Source organism: Erigeron canadensis, chromosome 3, assembly GCF_010389155.1.
Source record: "Erigeron canadensis isolate Cc75 chromosome 3, C_canadensis_v1, whole genome shotgun sequence".
In the NCBI taxonomy this organism is placed as follows: Eukaryota; Viridiplantae; Streptophyta; class Magnoliopsida; order Asterales; family Asteraceae; genus Erigeron; species Erigeron canadensis.
The window spans coordinates 44772980-44790551 of NC_057763.1; the positions used below are offsets into that span (position 1 = coordinate 44772980).

Genomic DNA, 17572 nt, shown 5'->3' on the forward strand with positions numbered 1-17572 from the left:
TCTATCTTCGAATTCTTAAAATATATTCCTTTTACATTAATAACTTGCAACACTTGTCAATTATCATTGCAACCACCACTACCAGTCACCATTTGTTGTTGTTACCACCGCAATGCAACTGCCACGGTCGTCATCCTTAGTACAGACATTCATCTAATTAAAGCATATGATAACTCCGTTATCTCAAAAGATGAATTCACATATGTTTTTTAGCCCCCCAATTATTAACTTTTTATAAAACCCCTTTTGATTAATTTTATTAATGATTTCTTATTCGTCTAGTCAAACTTTGTTGTTATATAATTACAATTACCAATTTCAACTTAAAATACTTGTATTTTATAATTTTTAATTATAAAATATATTAAAATTTCAATTCATCGTAACATTATTTTCAATATTATTATTTTCTTACATAAGCATTTATTAAAACCAAAACGCTTTTCACAAATCATTATCATTATATTGTATATATAGCATCATAAAATATAATTTTTAATGCATAGAATAATAGCACACATTTTGTTTGTCTTTTTGACTCAAATAATACACAACCTGACTACAATATTTATGGTCATATTTGAACCATTTCATGACCAACTTAAGATTGTATTTGGCAGAATTCAAGTCTAATACCTCTGTCAAAATATCAAATACAAGCCAATTAATTGTGGCTTTTGAAACAAAAAACCTAAAACGTTACACTGTATAAATTTAAAATGTATTTAATATACTCATCATAATGAATGAAATAAAATGAATGGAAAAAAAAAAACAGTTATGAAAATACTACATATATATATATAGGGTTTGAATATAATAAAAATAAAATGAATAAATATATTATAATCTCCCACCTCCCGCCGCTTCTGTCTACTCCTTACCCACCTTCTTCCGCCCCTTTCGATCGGCCGTCTGTCTTCCGGTGGTCATCCCCATATCTAACCTAATTATAATCGCTGGGTTACCACATGTATGTAAGTAAGTTTCTCAATAGCTATTTTTTTTATCCATTATTAATTATAATATTAACACACATATAATGTATGTATCTATATCTATATCTATGAATGACTACATGTGGATATATTTTATACTAGTATTATTTATATATATATTTGCTAATAATAAACAGAAGATATGAGCTTCACGCATATATTATCTGTCTATTTCACTCCACTTTTGTCCTCCACAATACTTCCACTTTTCCTTTTTTTTTTTTGTTAATTAATAATTATTATTAAAGGTCCTGTTATATACTCTATTTTTATCAATTTAAATAAAACCCTAATTTATACACCATAACCTATTACTTTTCATTTCAATTATTTACAGTATATGCTTTTACCTTATAATAATCTCTTTATATTTTCATGATTTTTAATTGTTTCATTTCATCAGGTAACTCAGTTTTCCCCCTTTTTATTGTGATTCATTTATTGTTATTAAAATAATATTAGGCTTGTACTTGATTTCATTCTGTTGGGTTACAGTTAAGTGGAAGGTCTTATGAATGTGATATTCTGTTATTTTCTCAATTTAGATTCTAGGTGTTGTTGCGTGGTAGTGCCGTAATTAGATAATTTTCGATGTGTTGGAGTTGAATTAAATATGTATTTTTTGTGTTTCTGTGAATTAGTTGAATGTTGAGAGTGTAGGGCAGTTTAGGTAATATTTTGATTGATATCGTTATTAGGAAAGTACCGTTAGCATCCCTCCTCATAATTGCTTTTCAAGTTGCAGTGTTGCCATTTGAACAAAATCTATAAACACGTTGATTAATTTTAAATCAATAACAAATGGTGATTTCTTATCCTCGAGGAACGAACTTTAGAAATGGTTACCGTGTTTCATATATCCTTTTTGCATTTTTTCCCCTTCGGACATGTCTTTCGTTTGCTTATGTTCGGTAACCAATGTTCTTGATGTGTGGTTACTTCCATCTGATGCTTCTATATCTTATTGTGTTATCACATACCCTGTTTTATACTTGCTGTTACTTTTACAAGACTTTACAAACTGGACTCGATGAATCTTGTTACCAGACATTTTATATGTAACGGATTATATACTTCTTTTTTATGCTCTGTACCAAACGTTTCCATTTTCTAAAGCTTTTTCTGCAACTGTTCGTTTTATCTTGCTTTCGTTTATATTGTAATTTGATAAATCATAGTATTTTCACCCTTTTTTTTCTTTGTATGCTGTAATATGTCAAATGCGTGTTTTTTGTAGATCATTGGCTCTATATGATTCATTCTTTTTTGTGAAGTACAAGTAAAACATGGTTTTCACGTGTGAAGCCTTGTCAAATGCGTTTTGATATTGCACAACATACTTTTAGTGCTGGTGGTACTGACACGATTATCATGAAACACATATGTAGGTTATATATCTGGATGAACAAACTTTTTCATGCGTTTTGTGAGTAGCACCAAAAAATGAAACCAAATAGCAATGAGATGCTGGGTGCACAGAGGGGGAAAAAGTTGCAGGGTCAAGGCCCAAACTGGATTCTAATAGCAGGTGGCGCTTTATTAAGTACACTATCGGTTCGTCTTGGTTATAGGCTTAAACAGGTTCTCGACTCAAGGCAGCCACAAAAAATGAACAATGGTTTGAAAGGTATGTTATTAGCTCTGAAGTGACTTCACTTTTTTGTCTAATCTAGAGGTGGTAAATTTGGTGGTTTGGTAATGAGTCAAAACAGGTTTGAGTCATAATGGGTGGTTTTGTATGGGCTGGGTCGTCCCGTAACACATTGTTCAACTTCGATATTAATAATTAGCTTGTCAACCATGGTCAGAAAGTTATATTATCTCGATTATAATCTGTAGTATTTGAGTTAAATGATCCAGAAGTTGGAACCCGTTAGAGATAGCTGAAAACGTCGCCTTTAGTCTTTATCTTGTACTGTTTTTGAGTTTTTGCTATTTTGGACTGCAGAAAATGGGAAACATGCGGGCAGAAAGAGGGCAGGGAAATGTTGTTCACACTCAAACTTGTATTGTTTTGAACAGGATGATGGTTGCTTCAATTGTGTTTCAGGTATGAACTAGTGCAGGTCTATTAAAGTTGACAGTCTGCTATATTTTATTTTATGTTTATTAAACTATCTTTAGCTTTTGGATACAAGACTCACTTTTTGCTATATTTGGAACTTATATATGAGGTGTTACTTAGATGTTAGTAAGTAAATATTGTCTGGTACGTCTAAGAGAGCTGGGTCAAATTGTTTATCCTTTTTCTTGTAACTGTACTCTTCTTATGGTGCAAAAAGAAATGGTAATGCCTTATATCTTTTCTTAAAGCTTCAGAATTGACTAATTTCATTGCATCCTCTCCTTTGTAAAGTACTTGTAAATTTTACTACATCTCTCTCTAGGCCAAAAAACAAACCTTTGGACAAACTAATTAGAATATCCCAACGCTAATTATTTTGGTAAAGTCTAAAAGCTCCAAGTAATTGTTTTTATCTTATTTTGGTTTAGAAACATATATATTCATTTCTTATATATGAGGGTTGATGAATGCTTAACGAGTATCAATGCTTGTTATGGAATCAATACATCTATGATTTTGTTCAGTTTTCTTGTGCTTATATTGGTTGATGTAACCAAAGCACCGGTTAACTGAAAATTGAGTTAACTGAAATGAGATTAACTTTATGCTATCAATTTCGTGGCTTAAGCGAAAGCGAACATGTGGATAGATTCCACATGACTGAACTGCAAATACCCATACCTATGCTCATAACTTCGTATGAAACTGTGATTCATACCCCTACTTGACATTTGAATGCTCGAGTTCTTCAACTTCAGTTTGTAAATTTGGATTGTTCTTTTGCTGTATTTAACTTTGGTTCTGAAATAAAAAGTTACATGCTACTCTCTGGCAAAGCGTTAACTGATTGATGCCTTACATATATTTGCAGTGTCTGTAGTCTGCCATATGTCTTTTGCTTGTTTAATCAATTTCTTGTGTCTTGATACTTTTGTGCATTTGAACTTTGAAATATGAACATTTAGTCCAAGCCCAAATGGAGGTGTGTGTGTGTGTGTGTAATGTAGGTTGTTTCTAGAAGACAATTGTGGCTTCGATACGCTCTTTTAGATTATCTTTCTTTTATCTTGCATTTTGGCACCCTTTGGAATAATTCTAAGATCTTGTCATTTGACCGATTTGTTAAATTTTCTTGTTATGTTTTTTTTTTCTTTTTCTTCCTACACTACTTCGTACTACGAATGTTATCATATTCATAATGTGAATTATGCTCTATGTTTTTAATAAGTGAAATGTCTATGATATCTTAGGCAGTATATATAATTACAAATCTTATACTGTTGTCATAGTCTCTATTTAACTTTACAAACAGGAACCGAAGGTGACAGCGAGATTAAGCCACAACACAACGGCCAGTTGCATACAGAAGCAGAAATGGGACTCCCTCTAGTGACTGTCTCGGCACCGGTTTACAACAAAGAAAACGGTGTAATGTGGGCATCCTCGCCCGACAGACTTGAACTACCTCAGAAGCCATTCCACCAGTCAAACAGCTCAGACTCTCCATGTGTCTCTGATTCAGGTTCTGACATTTTCAGCAAACGTGAAGTAATTCAAAAACTGAGACAACAGTTGAAAAGACGGGATGACATGATACTGGAAATGCAAGATCAAATAGCCGAATTGCGAAATTCTTTAAGCTCCCAGCGTTCCCATTCAGACCATCTGCAATCACTCTTAGAAGCTGCAAATAGGGATCTTTTTGATTCAGAAAGAGAAATTCAGAGACTAAGAAAGGCAATTGCCGATATTTGTGTTGGACAACCAGGATCCGCTGAAAAACCATATGGAAGTTCAAATGGTTATGTAGAGGTCGAGAGCAGTTTTGATGATAAAGTTGAGATGTTGAAAAGGGAAGTAGGGGAGTTAAAAGAATTGATAGAAGGGAAAGATTATCTTCTTCAGAATTACAAGGAGCAGAAATCTGAGCTTTCTTTGAAGGTCAAGGAATTGCAGCATAGGTTGGATTCTCAAGTACCAAATATTTTGTAGGGTTTTTTATTTTAACTTTCTTGTGTATTCTTTCTCCAGTAAGCTTCAATTTTGCCTTTTGGGTGTTTTTCTATTTAAGTTGTCTTATGATTTGGTGTGAATACGTAGAAGAAAACCGTGGATGAATACGGTACATGGATCCTTAGAAGCTCAACAATGAGATGAGAATAGTAATGTTTTGATGTTTCATATTTTTGGGATCCAGTTTTCTTGTTTTATATATTAATTGCCGTAGATAGGAGTATCTGTAGTCTGTAGATTTGATTGTGATTTTTGTGCATCACAAATGCATCTTTATGATGATATGAAACTATGTTACATGTAGATGTGCATTTTTACAGGGAGGTGATCACCAAACAACCTATTTTTACCATAAACACAAATGTATGTACAAACTCTTTTCCAATATGATGTTACAAGTGTTCTTTAAGTGATGAGATAAAATATTACTCGACTCTTAATTAAAAAATCTTCTAAATATTACTCCGTATGTTTGAATAAAGTTATATAAAATAAAACTCATATATATTACAAAACCAAAGAGACTTTTTCGTATCTGTTGGAAAAACATCAAACAAATATCATTCAGAGTTTAATTTTTTCAAATCATAATATATATAGATTCAGATATCTATAAATATATGCTTCAAACAACATTGATTTATCTTTCGGATACACATTAAAAACTTTTTTACATAGAATGAGCTTTCTCTTAAAAAACATGAATAAAGATTGTCTTAAATTACCATACATACATAATATCCATAGTACCATCTACTAAACTACTTAAAAATCAAACTAGAATATGTTTAAAGTAAACGAGCAAAACCAAATTCGTACGCTAAGGCTTAATGACCCTACGAATCAATATCAAAGTATGCTTGACTTAAACTCAACTAGACTCATTTACAAGCTTCCTAGTTCCATTGTTTTTTGTTTTTTTTATTAAAAAAAATGTGTGAATTACTCATGAACACCAGACGGTTTAACATATAGTATTAGGGAATGCACTCTTCGAATAGACACCCAATTTAAAACTCTTGATGAAAAACTCTATCACTCAAAGATTTAAAAAAAAAAACTAATAGAAACTCATCATAAGTAAGTTAAATACATATAACCAGCCCATATATATGAAGTTAAGATCTTTTATGGTTACTTGACTTACTTACATTGTTAAATGAGCCTGCAAGATGCGGCGGTGCACTAATGGTGATGGAGGGCGGTGGTAGTGGCGGCAACGAGTGGTGGTGATGTCGGTGATGTTGATTGGTGTGATTTTTAATATAAAAGTATTTGATATAAAATGAAATATTGTAGTTATTTTAAGGGTTTAGGGTTGTTGTACTATCCTTCTACCCGCGCGATGTGGCGGACCATAGGAAAAAAACGTTTGTTAAGTCGCGGTGCCGTGTTAGTACATGAATGTATGATTCAACTTAAGTGTTTCTTAGTTCGGCTGAAAGTGCAAACCGTCTTTGTTGTTTTAGAGTGAACGGTTTTTATGTTGATTGATTATTAAATTCGGAAACGCATGTGTGCTTTTTTAGTATACTATGTGAGCAACTTCAGAGAAGGGAAGAGACACGCGTACGACTTTTTTTGTAAGGGTATTTTTTAGAATTTCAGGGATAAAATGTTTGATGGTAGTATAGATTAAAAGGGTAAATTAGAGATTTTAAAGATAGATGTTAAATTTTAGACGGGTAGTTTGTTTATATAGCTATATAGATGTTGTTAACAATTTTATTAAGGGTATTATAAATATATTAGGTTGAGATATTAAATTAGTAAATAAAAAGATGGGTAGTTTGGGTAGAATTTTTTTAAAGATAACACTTATTTTGGCGCGTGAATACCAAACCCTATGACATAACGTTCCCGCCAAATAGATAATATACTCTTTGGCCTCTATATTCTCCCCCCTTTTCTTCCCCTCTTTCTAAAAACCAACTCACATGTAAAATAACACTAACCCTAATCCTTTGGACGATTCAATCTATATTATACCTAATATAAATCAAATCAGAAAGATGAAAGGAGGTACGCTTCAGATCAATTGGCACGACACGAAGCCCGTCTTAACCCTAGATTTCCACCCTTTTTCCGGCCTTCTCGCCACCGCCGGCGCCGATTTCGACATCAAGGTTCCATTTTTCCCCATTTATATTATGTATCTATCTTCTGTATGTATATGTGTGTAAGTTAAGTTAATTGTGAGTCAACATTTGGTCAAACTGATGTAGAATCCAGATTATTAAGCGTAATCATGTTTTGTGAATATCTCTACTTCTCTACTTACATTATAAAGATTTGTTCCCTCCATTTTTTCAACTTTAAGTAATTAAAAACCCCAAAATACCTTTGTCATTATCCTTAGAAGAAATCTCAACCACTCATTGATCTCTCTTCTTGAATCTCAACTACTAATTCTTCTCCCTCCTCCATAAATCATATTACTCCTCTACATCATTCAAAAACTTTTATCTCAAAAACCGTACATCGATAAATTATATAATTGTTTCATGCTCTTTTATTAGAGATGTCATTCGATATCCTTTCGACGAATTTTTAAATCCGAGGGCGGAGCCGTACGGCTAAGGCATTTGGCTATCACACTATGACATATCACCTACTATGACCTATCACACTCTATGATCTATCACTCCCACCATCTCACCGCCGCAACGCGAGGGTACTTTCCCTTGCATAGATATAATCATCTGTATAAAGATAGTTAAGTTGTATTTGTATACTTTTAGGGTTTTTGTGACTATAAATATAATATTAAAATTATATCTATGTGGAAATGGAATTGTGCAGCTGTGGTTGATAGGCCCATCTGAAGAAGGGGAAAAGAAAGTGCCTACAGCTACTTATCAAAACAGTCTTTCTTATCATGGATCGGCTGTTAATGTTATCCGTTTTTCGCCTTCCGGTAATCCTTACATCATTTCGAGTCACGTTTCTGCGTATATTTATTTTGACATTGACTGCTTACTTAGAACTATGCATGTGTACATTTTCTTTTCTCTTTCATATTTCACTTAATCACTTAAATGATAAGCATATATCGTTATGTATATATTTTAAAGTACTAAGTTTGGTCACTCTATACAAAGAGTGTCATCTAGTGTTGCAAAAAATGGTATTAAAAGAAACGACGGAGAGAAAGAGAGAAACTGATGTAGAGATAAAAATGAGATAACTAATTGCACTTGTTGATTCACGCAAATGCTAGGAACAATTCTTTTGATTATCGTTGATTCCAAATAAATAATGATAATCGGGAATTTCACACACTAACACACACACTTGTGGATAGGGAGAAAATGACTTTTCATATATCTAAAAATGCTGATTAGAAAACATAACTTTGATCCCAATTTATAGTAGGGAATCATGACAATAAATTAAATGCATTAGGAAATTCAAGAGTCAAAAGTAAAGAAAAGGATAGTCAAAAATAAAGAAAATGATATCAAGATGTTTCTACAATCTACATCAGAAACTTATACCTTTATTGTAAGCGGGTAAATGGTAAACTTGAATCTTCATCTTTTTAACATTTAAAGTTTGCTGGTTTGTGAGTTTTAAGTTATTTGTATCCAGATTTCTAGTTTACATTATCATTTTAAAGTAATCTCCATCTGATACTTGCAGGAGAGTTTCTCGCCTCCGGTGCTGATGGTATGAGTTGTTAACCTGATTCAGTAATACATTATTTTCTTCCATATATAAAAATTATTGTTTCAGTTTTTTTGTTAATGTAGGCGGCGAGCTAATAATATGGAAGCTGCACAATTCTGATTCGGGTCATGCATGGAAGGTCCTCAAGACACTGTCGTAAGTCCTCTTATTTGCATATGCATCTATACATAACATATGGCATTCAAGGAGATTTCTTATCTAGGATGGGAATTGGTAAATCTGGTTAGTTTATTTAAGAAAAATGATGCCTGTGATAGTTTTCCAAAAAGAACGTTTCTCTCATACAAGGATGGTCTTTTTGGTAAATTTATTTCTTATAATCTTAGCTGATATATTACTAGACAGGTTTCATCGAAAAGATGTATTGGACCTCGAGTGGTCTCCTGATGGTACATTTCTCATATCTGGATCAGTGGATAATTCGTGTATAATATGGGATGTATATAAAGGTAACACGAATGATTGAAATCTGAAGCGTGATATATCAATATCAAACTCTAGGTGGAGATTATCTGATTATATTTTTTGTTTTTCTATCAGGGTCTGTTCATCAGATTTTAGATGGTCATTTTCATTATGTTCAAGGTGTAGCATGGGATCCCTTGAATAAGTATGCTGCTTCGCTCAGTTCAGATAGAACATGTCGTGTATATGTCAATAAACCACAAAATAAAACTAAAGGAAGTGAGAAGCTAAATTTTGTATGCCAGCATGTCCTTACAAAAGTGGAACCACAAGTGTTAGAAGAATCCAAGGTCAGAAACTGATCAACTTGAGCTCTTTTATTTTCATGTTTCTTCCTTAATGATTGCAGTTAATGAGTTAAGATGTGATATTCATGCAGTCTGCTAAACACCACCTTTTTCATGACGAGACACTGCCATCTTTTTTTAGAAGACTAGCATGGTCACCTGATGGTTCATTTCTTCTTGTGCCTGCTGGTAAGCTTATCTTGATTTCAGACATTTATGTGAGGAGGTTTTCCTATCTAGGCTACCCGGGGAAATTGAGTCTTTGACTCAGATATACGTGGCCTAACCGTGGTATCCCTGTGATGTGTCCGAACCTTTTTCTTAGCCACTCCCAAGATGTTACCCAGTGACGTTCGAACTTGAGATCTCTTATGAGAACATTTGGTCTTAACAAGACATTTACTTTTATTCTCTGGTATTGCTTGATTTTTTCTAAAGTTATATCTTAACTTGCAGCTTACGCTTAATGTAATTTCTTATCTGTTACAAGTTAATAAGTAGATGGAGTAAACATAATGTGTTTTATTTTTATTTTGTCTTGGTTCTGCTGATATAAACATGACTATGATACAGGTTTATACAAACTCTCGCCCACTTCTGAACCTGTCAACACCTCTTATGTTTTGTCAAGAAAAGACCTGTCAAGGCAAGATATGTTTGTTTTCATTATTTCATTGTTATTGAACCTTTGGTATTAGTGTTAAAAATGAATTTTGAAAAATAATTAGTGCTAACAGTTAATAAATTTTTCTCCCTTTTAGTTCCAAGTTCATTTTTCATTGTTTTTGTACTTTGATATTACAGGCCTACATTGATGCTTCCTAGTGCCAGTAAAGCTGTTGTAGCAGTGCGGTTCTGTCCCCTGGCCTTCAGCCTTCGTGGGTTGAGCTTATGTAAGTTTTTATTTTTCCGAGCGGAGGTGGCAAAATGGACGGGTCTGATGGATCGGGCATTAGGTCAAAATTGGTAAATAATTCTGGGCAAGTCTAGCTGGGTTGTTGACTGGCCAGTGTTTTAGGAATAAGTAGTTGGTCAAGTATGATGCTTAAAGTCAGATTTTTTAAATAATAGTTTAACTCTTGAAATAATATGACTTATACATTACAAATACAGTTGTACTTTGGCCACTATATATTTCAATTTGTCGAGCTCACCCGTTTTCTCTATTACGGTGAACATAATCCAAATGGAGCCGTTGATAAGTAGATGGGTTTAATTTGCGACCTTTAGTTGAACCATTGATGCCAGTTTCAAATGAGTAACATGCTAATCTTAGTCATTATTTTTGTATCATGCAGCTTCATCTTTCAAGCTTCCATATCGGTTGATTTTTGCGATTGCCACGTTAAATTCGTTATATGTGTATGACACGGAAGGCATTGAGCCTATAACAGTCTTAGCTGGACTTCACTATGCAGCCATAACAGATATTGCATGGTAATATTTTATGCATCTAATTTATCTATTCCAAAGTATTGGGTAAAAAATTGACTGTCAATCACGCTAAGCTTCAAAATTTTTGCCTTGTGAAAGAAGTGATTAGAAAAGAAAAAAGAAGCCGCATGTGGAAAATGTTTAGATTAAACATGTAACAAGATGCTTCATGAAGTTTGTGATTCTCTATTTTCTTCCCAATTTTTGATTAACTAGGTCCCCCACAGCCAAGTTCTTGGCACTGTCTTCACAAGATGGTTATTGCACGCTTGTGGAATTTGAGAACGATGAATTGGGAGTACCTGTCTCCTTTTCAGGTTCACTTTTATTTTATTGTTGGCACTTGGCAGTACTCTTAGATTTTGTAATATTAACCCATTACTTATGAAAGCTATTTGATTATGTTTTACTATAGCGAGTCAAATGAGTAAGAAAATGGCTAAGAAGAAAACGTGTTAAATGGGTTGAAAGTTACCAAAGTGTAAATACTCATTACATGTTTTTTAGAAATGCAATTACGCAAATCCGCGTGATATCTTTAACTTAATTTTACAAAGTATTCACCATGGGAGTAAGAATGTAGTTATTGTAATCGTATTTGACACAATACTTGTTTATAAGAAATAGAAAAAAACTGGTTTGAGAGTGTGTCAACTCACCCAAGCTAACCATTTAGCCCCCTCTAATTTTTGTTTTTGTTTGCGGAGGCAATTGAATATCTTTTGCTTTATTTGATCAGGAGATGAGCAAATTGCAGCAGATCGACACACACTCATCGCCCATGATGTTGAGAGCATGGAAAGAACAAGAGAGATCAAGAAAGTGAATGAAATTACAAATGTTGATGCTATGGAAGCACATAAACAGGAAGGAAAATCAGCGCAACCTAGCTTGGTAAATACTGAGAAACAAGAAGGAAAACAACCAGCCAAAAGAAGAATCACACCCATGGCCATAGATTGAGTTGAGCCTATAGAAGGTGGCATGTTTTATCCGTACAAAATTGTATTGTTCGTTTTAAATATTTGGGCTGAAAGTAGACGTAATCCATTCAGAGTCCCCAGATATCACAAATGCATATTGGTCCAACTTACTGTAGTTTTCTTTTAAGTTCTAAAATTCCTCATCAAGGCCTCTTGAACTTTTCAGATTACAAATATAGTCTTAATCTTAGATGTTTAAGTTTCTAGATATTATATAAACGCTTCTAACTTACATGTTTTTGTATTGAGTCGTCATCAAAGAGTCTATATCTATTTATCTTAATCTTAATCTTTTGTCATCAAACTTACAAAAATATTTATATTTAATTTTTTAAAGTTATAATTGTCACTTAAATCAAGAGTGTTAATTGTTATTAAGGAATATGAAAACAACCTGTTATTTAATTATCACAGGACAAGTGATTGAAAATAAATATATTCGTATTATGATCAAGTATATATATTTGAATGTCAGGATCACAAATATGTTTATATTTTAATTCTTAATTATCAATCATAATAATATCATATTATGAGTACAACTTGTTTCAAAAAATTGTATAATGGAGAATTTATTGTAGCATGTGTTTGTGTAATAACTATGACAAACAATGTCATGAATATGTCTCAGCTAATAATGACAGTGACGAATATTGTACTACAACTTGTAAAGTATAACACTTAGAACGTTAGATTTTCAAAATTATAAGCTTTTATGAATTAAATGTATGAAAATCTAATATTGATAATATCGTAAACCTCGTGTTTAGTGGGTCTAAAATCTAGTATTAAATTTAAAAGAAACAGTGTGATTGTTTGGAGAACTATTTTAAAAGAACCCGTGCTTAATCTTTACCACACTAATTTTTGCATCAGCACAGTATTGGAGCAAGTAATCTTGAACTTCCGAAGGTATTTCACGATCCGACTTCAAAAACTTCAAACCCCGGAATGGTGAACATCCAACCATCATCAATTCCTTGGGAAACAGGGACAAAAGCTCAACAGTATACTTGGAAATCGTAAGGGATTTGGCATTGTGAAAAGTCCCAAATATTGATCACTTGATGAAAAAGTTGCTTCTGGCGCCTGACCCCTACAAAACTACATAATGATGGTCCTTGATGATCGAAGACGAACTCATCAAGAACGGGAAGAGCTTGAGGAGGAGGGGTTGTGAACACTGGGAAAGTACGGACAACAGTCCGATACTTGAAGATTCTGAGTTTGGAAGTCGAAAGCTCACAATGATCAAGCCTACAAGAATAGGAGCACTTGATGGTTAATGCTGAAAGTTGTGAAGCACGTACAGTCAAACTATAATCATCTTTTTCTCTTTTCTTTTTTTTGGAACGGCAAACTGTAATCATCTTTATAACAACATTAACGGCACAAAGTTAGCTTCTCCAAAGCAAGGAACCCTGAGAACGAATCAGCATTATTCGTAATAATTGCCCCACGTAGATATAGATTGGTCAGGTTCTTGAACGATCTGCTGCTTTGTCCCAAAAACCGGCAACTGATTTTTGTATCGCTCTTTAGTTTCAAGCGTGTTAAGGAATCCAAACCGGTATGATCGTGCAAGCAATCTGGCCAAGCTCCCCCGTTTTCAAAACTACCGATAGATGCTATCAATTCTTTGACACCATTGGAAAGCGCATAACCAAATACAGTTTTCCAAATCTTGGAACTAGATGATACATAATGGTGCAAGGTTACCTTGTTTAACTTTACGGATTTATCACGACAATCTAAAATCTTTGTAACTATCTCATTGAAATCACCTTCTTTATAAGTAACAGAACCGTAGGGGTCGATATCGAGATTGGGGATCAAAGTCCATAAAGAAATCCATGATTTCGATAACGCAGATGTTCGAATGGCCTGTTTGAGGCGAAGCAACGACAGAATATGAACCTTCAGGGGTTCGGGCAAGTTTGTGAGTCTGTCTTCTTCTTCTTCAACATATTGATTTGTCGCTTTTACTAATTTGTGTGTTGCATATCGTGTAGTAGGTTTGATCTTCTTCTTATTAATATTGATCATGACATCAGCCTTATTTGGCTCTTGATTTCGTTTTCTTTCGATCGACTTTTTTGCGGTATAGTATGTGTTGTAAGGGATATATATATTTGCGAATGAATATTCAACAGGGATTAGTTTCCTAAAATGTAACTATCTTTGATCAAATGTCTATAGTAGGAAAAAACTAAAGTTATGTGTATTGTATGTAAGCAACTTGTTACATTCGGGGAAACTAATCCCTATTCAATATATATGGATACTGATACTGATAATTTAGTCAACTTTCCTAATTTCAAGTAATAGTTTAAGTCCGTTAGGCATGGGTGGAACTACCCAACTTGGAAGGGCTTTCATATACAAGGAATCCCACTATAAAATAGCCCGATGATGGAACCGGAACACCTAGGATGTGCTTGAGTTTCCGAAATAGTGTAAAAATATTTGAGATTTTTTGCTTATATGAGTTTTTTCGGAGTGGGCCGGGCAATTCATATGAGTGGGAGGACTTTCGATGCCAAATGACAATATCCTGGTTATTGGATGTACCAGGTATATATGACAACCATATAAGCTGACACTTGTAGGTTTTTTATTAGTCGGATACATCCAATAACCTGAATTTGAAAGTTTATTACATACAATAAGCATCCAAATAGTTCATTACACAACATAAACATTTGTGTATAGTTCATTACATTCTCAGGTCTTTATCCCAATTTTATACATATAATCTATCTGTTCCAGGATAATGGGTGAAGATGACTTGTTCGTCAATCACGCTAAGCTTCAAAAATTTTGCCTTGTGAAAAGAAGTGACTGGAAAAGAGAAAAATAAGCAGCATGCGGAAAATTGTTTAAATTAAACATGTAACAAGATGTTCAAGTTTGCGATATTCTATTTACTTCCCTTTTCTTTTTTTGATCAATTAGGTCCTTTACAGCCAAGTTCTTGGCAGTGTCTTCACAAGATGGTTATTGTACGCTTGTGGAATTTGAGGACAATGATTTAGGAGTACGTGTCTTCTTTTCAGGTTCACTTCTATTTTATTGTTGGCAGTCCTCACTCCTCACCAGAATTTGCAATATAAGCCCATTATATATATTTATTGTCATCACAACAAAGAGAAAAAAATAGTCTTTTACTTTTAATCTAAGCCATTGAAAATAATTAACAACAAACTCCTAACCATTCAAATTAAAAGTCAAAATATAAGTTTGGTGAGTTTCAAATTATATAACACAAACTAACAACAACACAACTAAACAAACAACAAAATACGGCAAACACAATATAGTTTAAAAGTCAAATGGCTAAACATGGAAAGCTTTAAATTCTATTAAACAAGACATTAAGAATGACAACTAAAACTACACGGCAAAAAAAACTAAAAAAATTTCTTTGCTGAAACATTCTTAATTAATATTAGTATTAGAATCTTTATTAGAATCTTTATAAATGAATAAGAGATTTGATCAATTACACTATAAAAATCACGAACCTATACTTTTCATTTGAATACTATCATAAGTTTGAACAACAAGATAAAAAATATAGTTTGTTTTTATATTCATATATTTCTTCATAGAATGTTATTGCTTTAACTAATTATATGTATGTTGTTCATGTTTTTTTGTAGGATGTTCAAGACATCGACCACGTACAGAATGTAAAGAGAAATGAATTCGCATTTTACTTGAATGAAGTCATGTCTTGAATAAATTGTAACTAATAAAGTAGTAATGTTTAGCAAAAGATTAACTGTGATTTTTTTTTTTTCTCATTTATTTTTGTAGGATGGTGAAAAGCTTTTGGATGATGCATATTAAGCTCTCACGAAATGACATTTCTAAGATTAATGAGTATGTATGTATTCAAAAGCACTTTATATATCTAATAGTGTGAAATTCTATTTAACAATACCTTTATTTAAAAATACTATCCAACTCTTTTTACTGTTCCATTTTCTTTTATAGGATGATTTTGATTGTGGTACATTTATTAGATGATGATGATGACATCCCATTTATCAAATGTATGAAAGCCAATCTCAAGAGCAGAATCAGTTATACTGATAGAGGAAGACACCGATGAAAATCTATCATTTTTTTTTTGTTATTTAATAAAGTTGTTTATTTTTTATTAACATTGTAGATTTAAGTTTTATATATATAGGGAAAACCGAAGGTGGTGCTGTTATGCACATAAATTGGGTTAAATCCTTTTACATGCTAATTTCTTAATCCATAAATATATAATGAATAAATAATGGGCCCCCATGTTTTTTACGGATTAAAAAATCAACATGTGAGGGATTTCACTCAACTTAAGTGCCTAACAGCACACCTTCACTTCCCTCATATATATATTTAAATTTTTTATATATATAATATAACATTTTTGCAATATTAGCCCCTTAAGTCTCAAGGGGTATTGTGTTTCTTTTTATAGATATAGATAATATGTAATTGTGCTTTTGTTATGTCATTAAGCGTGTTGCTTAATGATTTTAATTTTAATTACATTTTGTTGTTCTAAAAAAAAATATATGGGAATGGTTTTTGTTTCATATATTTTATACATGTGTTTTTTTTTCTTTTTAGCCTCATTTAGTTACAATTATCATTATCATGTAAAAAATAAATTCAATGTCACATAGATTTTTTTTTTGGAAAGTCAATGTCACATAGATTTAATTTAATAATTAAATTTTATAATACTTACAACAAGACAATATTGCATTAATATAAACTATTGTACATATAATTCTAGATAGTACTCTTGAAAGTAAAGAATTTTTAAAATCGATAATTGATATCAATTAATACCGACAATAAATAGAAGAAAAAATTTAGATTTTGCAAAAATAGTTTGGTACAAAATAAAAAAAAATATCAAAATTGACAACTCATACAAGATTAAATCAATTCCATTTTTAATCATGGTAAATGTCCAATCTTATCAAATCTACGTCCAATATGGCAATATACATAAAAGAACAAAATTGAATTGATAACAATACACAGGTACAATACTTATTCTATTAATTTAAAAACAATCATGTTGTAATTTGAAATGTCTGGGTGAGTATCTCTGTCCAGATTCTTGGATGACAAGGGTTTTTGTCAAGAGGTTTAGTTTGACGAAAAAACAATCTAACGCGGTCTGGTTAAGACAACTAAATTTAAATATCTTTGCGATCTCCGTCTTATACCAATGACGATTTTAATGTAAGACTATTTTAATTTGTTTAAGATTTTATGAGATGAAGTTGATCGTGTTTTGTATGCTTTATCAATATATTTTATTGTTTCTAACCCGGTCAACGACCGGGTTATCTAGTTACTTATGAATGAGTAAGTAAGTAAGTAACTGCTCAGTGCCGCCTTCCGCGGGTTTTGAGCCACAATACCGGTGTATGAGGGAGGTTAAGATGTAGGCAGACCTTACCTCTACCTAAGTAGAGAGGCTGCTTTTAGTTTCTACCTAAATGGTAGAAAAGGCCCTCCAACCTTTGCATGGGATGAGGATCGAACCCATAACCTCTGTCTCCAGAGACAAGGGTGTTTACCACTGATCCAACTATGCTGTTTCATTACTTATGAATGAGTCTA

General features: G+C 32.7%; 3 protein-coding genes across 6 annotated transcripts; 2 read left to right on the forward strand and 1 right to left on the reverse strand.

The window, feature by feature from the left end:
* The first annotated feature begins 849 nt into the window (after positions 1-849).
* LOC122592353 lies at positions 850-5275 on the forward strand. Of its 4 annotated transcripts, none has more exons than XM_043764557.1 (4): positions 850-981; positions 2387-2625; positions 2947-3048; positions 4376-5275. In XM_043764557.1, exons 2-4 carry the CDS (start codon positions 2442-2444, stop codon positions 5053-5055), a joined length of 966 nt encoding a protein of 321 aa, XP_043620492.1. In that variant the 5' UTR covers positions 850-981; positions 2387-2441; the 3' UTR covers positions 5056-5275. The 4 variants fall into 4 exon arrangements, with proteins under 4 accessions (XP_043620492.1, XP_043620493.1, XP_043620494.1 ...); XM_043764558.1 differs by having other exon boundaries at positions 850-977; XM_043764559.1 differs by having other exon boundaries at positions 850-973.
* A 1697-nt stretch (positions 5276-6972) lies between these two features.
* Positions 6973-12082, forward strand: LOC122594116 (chromatin assembly factor 1 subunit FAS2). The gene is made up of 12 exons (XM_043766591.1): positions 6973-7202; positions 7879-7993; positions 8719-8745; positions 8829-8901; positions 9112-9215; positions 9307-9521; positions 9611-9707; positions 10092-10164; positions 10323-10411; positions 10817-10955; positions 11169-11269; positions 11692-12082. Exons 1-12 carry the CDS (start codon positions 7089-7091, stop codon positions 11913-11915), a joined length of 1371 nt encoding a protein of 456 aa, XP_043622526.1. The 5' UTR covers positions 6973-7088; the 3' UTR covers positions 11916-12082.
* A 1236-nt stretch (positions 12083-13318) lies between these two features.
* On the reverse strand, positions 13319-13981 carry LOC122592211 (F-box/LRR-repeat protein At3g26922-like). Its single transcript, XM_043764409.1, has one exon. It carries the CDS (start codon positions 13979-13981, stop codon positions 13319-13321), a length of 663 nt encoding a protein of 220 aa, XP_043620344.1.
* Between the last annotated feature and the right edge of the window lie 3591 nt (positions 13982-17572).

Excerpts from the sequence above, each read along its gene's own strand:
- LOC122592353 (XM_043764557.1), top strand. The coding sequence starts at position 2,442 with ATGAAACCAAATAGCAATGAGATGCTGGGTGCACAGAGGGGGAAAAAG. Across the intron at positions 2,626-2,946 it reads AATGAACAATGGTTTGAAAG|AAAATGGGAAACATGCGGGC; the intron begins GTATGTTATTAG and ends TTTGGACTGCAG. Across the intron at positions 3,049-4,375 it reads TTGCTTCAATTGTGTTTCAG|GAACCGAAGGTGACAGCGAG; the intron begins GTATGAACTAGT and ends CTTTACAAACAG.
- LOC122594116 (XM_043766591.1), top strand. The coding sequence starts at position 7,089 with ATGAAAGGAGGTACGCTTCAGATCAATTGGCACGACACGAAGCCCGTC. Across the intron at positions 8,902-9,111 it reads AAGGTCCTCAAGACACTGTC|GTTTCATCGAAAAGATGTAT; the intron begins GTAAGTCCTCTT and ends ATTACTAGACAG. Across the intron at positions 10,956-11,168 it reads GCCATAACAGATATTGCATG|GTCCCCCACAGCCAAGTTCT; the intron begins GTAATATTTTAT and ends TTGATTAACTAG.
- LOC122592211 (XM_043764409.1), bottom strand. The coding sequence starts at position 13,981 with ATGATCAATATTAATAAGAAGAAGATCAAACCTACTACACGATATGCA.